General features: G+C 51.8%; 1 protein-coding gene across 3 annotated transcripts in view; it reads left to right on the top strand.

Annotated features, from left to right (window-relative positions):
• The window catches only part of LOC126528991 (uncharacterized), a 39,953-nt gene extending 33,486 nt beyond the window's left edge, over nt 1-6,467 (top strand). For all 3 annotated transcript variants that reach the window (XM_050176593.3, XM_050176592.3, XM_072290048.1), the window contains exon 2: nt 1,496-6,467. In XM_050176593.3, the coding sequence (XP_050032550.2) occupies nt 1,496-2,653 (1,158 nt within the window). In that variant the 3' untranslated portion in view covers nt 2,654-6,467. The remainder of the gene's footprint in view (nt 1-1,495) is intronic.
• Nucleotides 6,468-10,162: the final 3,695 nt, after the last annotated feature.

Genomic DNA, 10,162 nt, shown 5'->3' on the forward strand with positions numbered 1-10,162 from the left:
TGTTTGAGCGCTCCGTCGCACACCGCGAGGTCACTCGTGTCACGACACCTTTCCACATGTGGGTTGCCTCGAGTCATGGCTCACGTGCTGGCGATTCGCGGGCGCCCCCAAGCGGCGTCTCAAGGAAGTAAGGAAAGAGACCGCGTCGCTCGTGAGAGCTCGTACACATCTGCATAACGTCACGTGCAGGCGATTGAAGTCGCCGCGATCAGAGGTGTTGGGACGTTCCGTGCAGGATTCGCATATCCGCGCCGAGTAGCTATAAAACTCCCCTTGACTGGCGCTATTTCGAGCGGCGCGGACTTCACGGCAGCTTGGGCGGACTTCGTGTCGGCTTGGTCTTCGCTGCGACGATCCGTCGCCCGTGGCTCGGCCGTTGAGTACGAGTCTTGCAGGGTCGCGGGTTTGAACGGGACACTATGTGACGTTGATGGAAAACTACAAAACACCCCAGCCCGCATTTCGGTGAGCGCGAAGTAATCATGCGGGATCGAAATTACTACGGATTTCTACACTGCGTCCCTCCTGATATGCGTAACACAACGTCGTAATTTGAGGCGCTAAAAGAAGACAAGGGATGCATTGCACTGATAGTTTGTTCTTGGCGATGCGAGGGCCTTGAGGAACCGCGACGCATCGCCATGTGCATGATCGTATGCAGAACGCCCCAAACTTAGCGCTTACGCCACCACGTCCATGGTATAGTGTAGATAGAGAAAGCCTTCAAGCTGTCACGTGCCTGTTTCGAGCCAGGGCAGACGTCTCTTTCTGACGCACTGCCGTGAAGTGTCGGGCTATTTTGGTGCCCTCGAGTTATTGCGTGCTTTCTAAGGCACGCACCTGCTATTCCTGACGTGTTTCGCCTGCGTGTCCTCGTTTTTCTCGCATAAGACTCTGGCACGATGTTGACAGCGCGCTGCGCAAGTCGATTACGTTTCGCTTGCAGCTAGCTCCTTGTGTGCAAGAAATGCTAAAAGAGCCTGGCGCGCTGTCAGCCATCTGCTTGTGACGATCACCATTCGTCTGTTTCAGTTCTGCAGATTTTTTCCGTCCGTCCTTCATGTCACTAAAGATGAATTCGCTCGCTGAAGCGGTTGTCTGCTATGCTTGACCACCCGTCTATGCGTCACATATATGCTTGCGCACCGTATCGGTCGTCTGCTGTTTCTGAATTATTCGTCTGCTGTTTCTGATGATCTGCCCATGTCCTCCGTACGATTGTTGCCGTCTGCTAGTGAATTAGTTCAATTTTATTTTTCCTTGCGAGGAAGGTTTCTGGACTGAAAGCCGCTTTTTGCCTGCTTGTCTAGAAACCTGATCACCCATTGATTCCACATCATAGGTTGGCGTGAGATTGTTGTCTTCTGCGTGTCAGCTAGCCGTCTGTTATTTCTGATCGCGAGTTGGCGTAAGATTGTTGTCGTCTGCTGTTTGTGACCACCGCAGTCAGATGCACGCCAACCTAAACGTTCGTCTGCTTGCTTCTTCTTCGCAGATGGTGGTCGGTGGCCGGACGGCGATCGCCGCGCCCGTTTCCTGCGCCCGCGCCGCGAGCTGCGCCTCGCCCTGCTGCTGCTGCTGCCCTGACCTGGTGTGGTCGCCGCTGTCCGGCGGCGGCATGTGGTCGGCTCAACTTCGGTCGCCGCCGCCGCACGCCGCCGCGTCGTTGCCGCCCCAGTCGGCCACCGCGCACGGCTGTGCGGCGCTGCCCGACAAGCAGGCGCTCTTCCTGGTCGCCTTCCCGATCTGTGCCTCCTCCAACGGCTCCTCCCAAGCGTCCCCCCAACTCCACCCAGCGGCGGCGACGACGTCGCCCTGCTGCTGCCGGTGCTGCTGCAAGTCCAGCTGGAGCGCCAAGCCGGCCTCGACGACGACGGCGCCCTGCTGGACCACGCAGCAGGACGCCTCCTCGCCCGCCGAAAGGAACGCCTTCCTGCCGCCCAAGGAGGAAGAAGGGAAGCCTTCTTCCGGCCTCCTGGAAGACCGTCTCATGGAAGCCCCGCCGCCGCCGTCCCCTCCTCCCCCTACGAACGCTCAGCAGCAGCGCTACGGCAACCAGCCTCCTCACCTTTCCCCACCTCCCGGTGCACCAGCGGGGGCGGCGAGCGACGTCGACCTGAGCCGCGTCCGGGACGCCCTGCGGACGCTTCGCACCAGCGGCTACTACTACGAGGGCCTGTCCTGGGAGGAGGCCGGCCGGTTCCTGCGCGGACGGCCCGTGGGCACGTTCCTGGTGCGCGACAGCTCGGACAACCGGTTCCTCTTCGCCCTGAGCGTGCAGACGGAGCGGGGCCCGACCAGCGTGCGCATCCACTACTGGCGCGGCCAGTTCCGGCTGGACTGCGAGGACGCGCTGGCGGGCAGCATGCCGTGGTTCTCGTGCGTCGTGTCGCTCGTGGAGCACTACGTGCGGCTCAGCCGCTCGGCCAAGGGACAGATGTGCGTGTGGTTGGACGGTCACGGCCGCCGGGACTTGCCCATCGTGCTGACGAGGCCGCTGTACCGGGAGCCGGCGTCGCTCCAGCACCTGTGCCGCATCGCGCTCAACCGGAGCGCGGGCGCGGTGACCGCGGCGTCCTCCGAGTGCAGGGACGTGGAGCCGCTTCCGGCGGCGCTAAAGGACTACCTCAGGGACTACCCCCACCTACACTGACCAAAGCGTTACATGAGCCCCCCCCCCCTCCTGTTTCTTGTGGCGGGGTTTGTGAATTCTTCATCCCAAACCCGGGGCACCCTTGTGTGGCCCTGTTCTGGTCCGGCGGCGGTAGTGGTGGTGGGGGTACGAGGATTGTGCTTCGTCACCGCGACTGGGCCCCACCCACGAGTCGCAGTTCCTACACGTGTCGTGAAGAAATTAGCCAGCTTGTAGAGTCACTGGATGATGACTTCTGCGCAGCGCCTTGCTGTTTGCTTTCTGTTCTGCTTCCGCATTTTTCTTTAATATATAGTGCTGCTTACGGTCACCAAGTACAAAAATAACAAAACAAACAAACAATGTAATCAGACTTGGCAGAGCACAGACTTCCTGTTGAAAGCCTGTCGTCGCGCCTTGTCCTATTTGATTCTTCACATGGTTGTTCTTTGTACCTGCTGTCCGATCATGAACCGAACGTTCGAGTTCTCTGGGACGCTGTTTCATGCTGTTTCATCAAACTGTTTCACACAGAGGAGTGAAAAATACGGCCTTGAGATAAAATCTGCACAACAGTATTTAGCTTCACAATTAGCACAACATTTTTTAAAGGCTTTAGCAAAATCGTTCGGTCACGTGAGCCGTGTCGCTCACTATGTATTTCAGTAGCAGCGGCTGTAAAGTCTCACCTCAGTTTCTAATTACCCTCAAGCTCAAGACGTCTGTCTATATCGGTGCTCTTTCGATAGGGAACCCGATCGATGTGGTGCTAATAATACCTAACGTACCAGGTTATACTGCAGGGTTTTACGGAACTGTTCTAATGTCCACGCATCGCCGTGAAATGCTTTTACCGTTTCAGGCTCTTTTCACTCGGGTCTCTTGCGTGCCTTTGCGGAAGCTTCAATTTTGGCAGCGTTCTCCTTGCAATTTATTATTGCACTAGCGAGGATAACAAACTTTATCTTTTGTTTTCGGTTCAGCCGTGTAGTTAATGCTTGCGTCCGGTTGTAGCCGTTGGTGCATTGAATATTTCCGGTGCCAGATGATGATAAAGTGTGTACGAGGCTGTCGTGTATATCTGTTACCCCTGAATTTTGGCCGAAGGCCGTTTTCATTTTTTTAAATATTATTACTGAACCTTGACTTGCGTCTGTACCATGTCAAAAAGTGCTTGCTTACGACATTTGGGAAGTGTCTGTGGAAAGCAGCTCCATTTTCTTTTGGAATTCTCGCACTGGCTTGCTTTCTGCGGGATTCAAAATTAGGCTTTTCGGTGTATCTGTCTGGGCCGCTGTCTTTTGTATATTCACGGATATCAAGAGAAAGAAATGAGTGCGCGAGATTAAAATGTATTCCTTTAGAAGGGAGCCGCAATATCGTCTGCTTTTAAATGGATGCCGCTGTGTCGCTCGTAATCAGCGTTGAGAAATGAAATTTGAAAGTGAAAACGGGTACAGTATATATAAGGGGCACGCTTAACATTTTTAAGTTGCTCGCTAGTGCTAGCGTTTTCTTACGCGAGCAATATATTTTTTTGCGTTACGCATCGCTGATCCTCGTCAGACGTAGAAACCGTCTGCCTGCGCTGTCACAGAAAACGATGGCATTCAAGCGTTCGAACGATGGCAGACGATGTCATTCAAGCGTTCATCGAAACCGAGTTCACGTCGCAGACGTGTGGAGTTTCCGAGTTGCAGACGATTTTGTGGCATTCCGAGTAGCAGACGACCTTGTGGACCCCCCGAGTAGCAGATGATTTTTGCGCCGTAGCGAGTAACCGAGATATTTTGTGCTGTAAGCAAAGGTGTACCACAGCTCATTAATCGCATCAGTTGCACAACTCGCCTCTAAAGTCTCCTGTGACTATTTTTTTTTAGACAAGTACATAGCCGATGAGTCGAAAATCAAATTGAGCGTGCCACTGCTCGGGTATGTTCTAGTTCATCTCGCCTGCCGCCAGGTTGGGCGGCAAATTCCAAAAATCTGACCCACTCTGTTAGGTGTACCCCTGTTTCTGAAACGCACAGTCGATTAAGAGTTTCGCAACTGGCGTGGTTAAGGGGCGCTTTTTCATGCACAAATGTTAGCCGGAAAAAAAAAATGTGTGCGACACGTGACCGATCACATGATTGTGAACTGTTGGTTCTTTTAAAAGGCGCGTCGGCTTTTATCCAGTGACTCTACGAGCATACAAAGAAGAAACCGCGTTTTACTGTTCAGGTGCCTTCTGGGACCAAGATGGCGGCTATGTTTGTCTGTGTGTGTCGTACGCGCGCTACCGCCATCTGTCGGGTAACCCGCACACCTCTTCCCGGCGTCCCAAGTGTTCACAAAAAGGGAAAACGAAAGTGTCGGCGGTTTCCACGATTGTGCGGTGTTGTGACGCTTTTCTTACCTGCGTTTTTTTTTTCTTCTTCTCTAAAATGCGTCGCTGCCTTATTCGCGGCCGCGCGGTATTTTTGTACAAGCGGCCCGTATCTTCCTCGTGAAGTCGTAAATTTGTGCGCGGGCCAAGCCGCTGCGGGTAACGTGTAAGCACGCGTCGCTCAAAAGAGCCCACGAACGGGGCTTTTGTGAAAGCGAGCAAGGTTCGTGGCGTGCCGTCGTTTTGGCCGGGAAGCTATGATTTGTGGCGAGGATAGGCGCCGGATTCGCTCTTTCGTGTCGCTCCTGCAATATCCGGTCGTCTTGCAGAAGTTAACCGACATCTGCGCCCTCTGCCAGCGGAGTGTGTTATCAAATGACCTGTTTGTTAGCTTGCCGAGCTGCCCACAGGTGACGTGACTAGAGGTGAATCTAGGCAAAAAGCAAAAAAAAAAAAAAGAATGGAGCCGATTTGTTGTGTCATTTTAAAAAGTGGAATTGGTGAGCAGCTTCACTAAATGTGCTAGTCGCCGAATTGAAAGTTACCTCGATAGCCGAGTACATTAATGTTAAAAGAACTTGCTAGAGGCGCCAGCCTCCGATATAGCGAAGAAAAACGTATATATACATGGACGAGAAAAATATTTCTTGTTTCGCAAGGCATTCCCTAAGACATGAAAATATGCAATGTATTTCCCTGAACACGTGAAGCAATGGACAGAAGAAAGAAAATCCATAATGCAAGACGGGTTCTTTAGCAGACGAGGCTAGGTGTAGGCTGTTGCAGACGACACTCTGTGTCGCTCGTAGCAGACGACGCGTGTCGAACATCTGCTACATCTATATTTCGTCACTTCGCGCGGCGTGTGTCGTAGGTGCCTCTCTTTTCGTCCTTGTGGCATGCGCTACACGGCGTACCGCGACGTTTTAACACAGCCACAATTTTTTTTTTTTTTTGAAATCTAGTTCACTTTCAAAGATAAATCATGTTCGCAGTATTAGGAATGTCATCTCGGCATGTCGTATTCCTTCCGCGGCCACACGAATCCTCGGCCCGCAAATACTTCTGCACGCTTTCGGTTTATTAGCAATGCTTGGGGATAAAAAGAAAGAAATAACAAAACAACTTCCAACGCCAAAACGTGCACGCCACTGCTTGCGAGAGAAAGCTTGCTCTACCATAACAAATCGAAAAGTGCTGAATGTTGTGCAAGGCCCCGAAACTATTACGCGTGCGCGCGTGTGTATGTGTGTGTATCGTAATGTGTGTCTGCACGTGTGTATGCAACTGAATGTACAGTGTGTCGGTGTATACGATGTTTATCTCTCTCCCGAGAAATGGTGCAGCTGTTCATTGTAAATAGTGTAACATAGCCACCGTAATATATGAATAAGAAAATGAAAAAAATTACCGCAAATATGACGAAGACAAGAAACAATAAATTTGTCTCTGGTATTTCCTACGAAACGTGTCGACTTCCTTTTTTCTTCACCGCACAGTGTGCGTGCAGTAGTCGCCGCTCTACGGCCTCTGGCGATGGCGGCAATAAAGCATGCGCGAAAGCGAATACGTAACACTCAATTGCTACGTTCAAAGGGACAGCTAAGATGAACAGAGTCAAACCTCGGTTTAACGAACATGAATGTAACGGACAATCAATCAGACGAAGTAAACATGAAACGTTTTTCGCCAATATAGGTACATGAAAGGAAAGCATGCTTACAACAAATATTGGACATAACAAAGGTATTCTCGTGCCATGCGGATTCGTTACGACGAGGTTCGACTCTATTCATAAGTTAGCATGCACTAGCAAATTATGCTTGTGCAATAGACAAACGACTATTCTTACCATAGAAGGGTGCTTGCGAAGCCAGACTAAAAAAAAATAAGAAAAACTCAGCGCCCTTCCACTCTGTGAAGTAGGTTGACCAGCGAAGCTGTGCACGTGGGACCCTTAATGGCGAACTGCACCTCCACCGCGGGTTGGCCCGGCAGGTGGTGGTAACAACTTTATTGAGACTCTGCTCAGTTGTGATCTGGCAGGCCCGAGTCCTAGAATGGCCCCTCACGAGGAGCGACCCTTTCGGACTAGGCAACGAGGGCTTTTTGTACTTTTTCTTCCGGCGTTCTCAGCAGCTCTTCCCACGTCTGTGGTGAGGGAGCTGGCAGGAGCGACCTGGGAGGGGGTAAGCCCTCGCACCCCCAAAGAATGTGATTTTGGGTAGCCAATGTTTGATTTGTGCAGTTTTGACATATTGGGTTCCATTGCCCGTTGGTAATTATGGCTAGCCAATGTGGGCTGGGGAACGATTTAGTCCGGCATTGCACTATCTTCGGTATCGGCCCACATATGGGGAGTGCTTAACTCCTGCTCCACCTCCGCCGCGGGTCGGCCCGGCATTGCGTCTACACACGGACATGATCCTGGGGGAACTAGCTATTAACAAATTCGCTGTAAAATTGGTTACGTCCTTGTGTTTCTTAATTAATTAATTAATAACCACGATGAACTCGGAAGAAGTGGCACGAGCGCGGTAGCGCCGAGGGGCGCCAACGAGCCAGCTGTGGAAGAAGACGACGCTGGAGCCAATCCTGATGATGATAGTTTTGTGTCTACGCACGGACACGATCCTGGGGGAACTAGCATTTAACAGCTTCGCTGTAGAAACGAAAGAATTAAAGGTGGCGTCAACACACTAAAGTGATCACAGCGGCTCTCCCTGACACCATAGGACAGCATTCGCACGGGTCTATTTAATGATCTATAGGTAGAAGAGGGCTACATTACGTTCTAAGTGAATATAATATTTTATTTGGCAACTTTCAGTAACTCGTCCGCCGCCAACAGGGTGAATATTCTGCAGAATACGTAAAAATGCATGACCTTCCACTTACTCGAAATTAAAAAAAAAGGAAAGTTTTACCCTTATTCAGCTATAACAACTTTGCGCAGTTTAAAATAGAAAAAGTCGCAGTTCTGCCCGAAAGGCGAAGCATTGATAGTGATAGCAAAACATCGACATTTACACGAAACAAAGTTTGCAGTTTTATCGGCTGTATAAATTTCAGCAAGAATTCGATTACTGGCGGAGTAATAAAGCATAGTGTCACGCGCGCACAGACATACACGAACAGATCTCTCTACGACGGCAATCGCCCACTGTCACAACGAGCGTGTTTGTCCCAAAGCGGACGCTTCGTGCAGCCCCTCGCTTCACCGCTTCAACTGCGCATTGTCTCCCAAACTCACCATCACGCGACTTCCAACACAATGGCGCGAGAAGACAGTGCGCACAAAGCTATCAGCCATCTCGGCTCGCCCCTACAGCCTTGGTTGGCACCCGCCGCGTGGGACCAACACGCGGGTCGCGTATGTGCTCAGCCGCGCGGACAGCCACGGCCGGCTGGAGGCGGAGACGCGCGTTCCTCTCCCCCAGGCCGCGCTTGATCACGTGACCTCCAACATTGGGCGCGCAGGAAGACGAGATGGAGAAGACGACGTCGGATCAAGACACCGTGCATGTCGCCGCGTGCGCCACATTGCGCAGCGTGGTTGCGCGAGAGCGCAGGCGCTCGCGCCAGCTTTTACGTGAAAGAAGCAGTAAATAAACGGACAAATTTACAGCACTTGATGAACAACTTCGAATTCACATATATTTCAATATGCGGGTTGGATCTGCAGAATTTCTTTGCTCTTTTATGCAAAAGCGTCAAATGGTCCATCGAGCGAGAAAGCCGGCGCCGCGTCTCGCGGCCTCGTGACGCTGGCTCGGGCCTCGACGGTGCAGAGCGGACGAAAGTGAGCACCTGCCACCGCCGTATCACGTGAGGGGAGAGGGCGTCGCCGCGACGCCACGTCACACTCGCTTTCGGCTCAGAAAAGGACAATTCGACTTGAGGGTGTCCCTTTGCCGGGTGACGTACGTGCGGTTGAATATGTGGTGGAGTGTCTTCAACAAAGGGCCGAGGTAGAGTAAGGAATAAAAAAAATCCTGGCGCACGATTTCCTGGCTGACAAGGCGCTTGCGGAATGGTCTTAGTAGACATCGTTCTTAGTAGGCGTCTAGTAGACATCGTTTTCAGTAGGCGTCTTAGTAGACGTCTTTGTCGAAGTATTAGTAGATGCCTTAGTGGGCATCGGTATAGTATAGCTCTCTCTGCTGTCGCCTATCTAGTTTTTTTCTCTTCCGAATTTTCGCGTTAGTTCCTTAATGCATTGTTCACCGACTAGCTCCAGCCAAGAATTCCGCCAGACTATACACTTCGCGTTGCAGAACAGAGGGCGACGCCATTCCAAAAGTCCCATCACCACGCCCTCTGTCCAGTCTATAGGCTGAGAAGTGTCTTCTTGCGCTGTGAAAGGAATGCAACGATGGCAGAAAAAAGATGCAGGCTTGTGCAGGCCGGCCGGAGAGATCAGAGGAGAGAGAGAGAGAGAGAGAAAGAAAGAAAAAGACACCGGCGAAAGATAGTGGAGCACGTACCGAGAATTTTATGGACTGTCGTGTACTACCTTGCCTCTGGCACGCGACCTCACGGTGGCGCCGGTCAATGTCGTGTTGCAACTTATACGGCGTGCCTCGGCGTCTAGGGCGCCCCATTAGCCGCCGTAGGCCATTTATTTCTATAGCGGGCACTCCGCGTGCCCAATAAGGCAGCGAAGGACGTTGCAGATAAGAGCTGAAGCCTGCGAGTTGCGCACGCTTTACCGTTGTTTCTTTTTTTACAGGGATACTGGAATATCGGGCATCTATCGGCATGGAGCGCCGACGAAGCTGGCGAGATCTGGTGGCGGTGTTGCGGTTTTCGTCGCCATGACACTCAGAGTTGGCAACGCCAAACTTGGCTTGGCTCGTTTTGGCGCAGCGCTGTCCGCGGAACTGTGGTGAACGGGGAGGGAGGGCGGAGGGGTTCTTCTGCGGAATTGCGGTGGAACTCCACAGTACACACACACAAAAAAAAGTGAACTGTGAGAGACAGCAAAAGAAAAAAAAAGAAGCTATGCATGTTTTCCTGTAGTGCCTAAAACTCCTGCTCTGCGTTAAAAGGGACCAGGAACAAACTTACTTCAAACACAACCGGAAAAGAAACGTCTTACTGTTGCTAATCGAGGGTTATTGTCGAAAAAAGAAGATCGACATATACCAAGTCAACAGATA

Source organism: Dermacentor andersoni, chromosome 8, assembly GCF_023375885.2.
Source record: "Dermacentor andersoni chromosome 8, qqDerAnde1_hic_scaffold, whole genome shotgun sequence".
In the NCBI taxonomy this organism is placed as follows: domain Eukaryota; kingdom Metazoa; phylum Arthropoda; class Arachnida; order Ixodida; family Ixodidae; genus Dermacentor; species Dermacentor andersoni.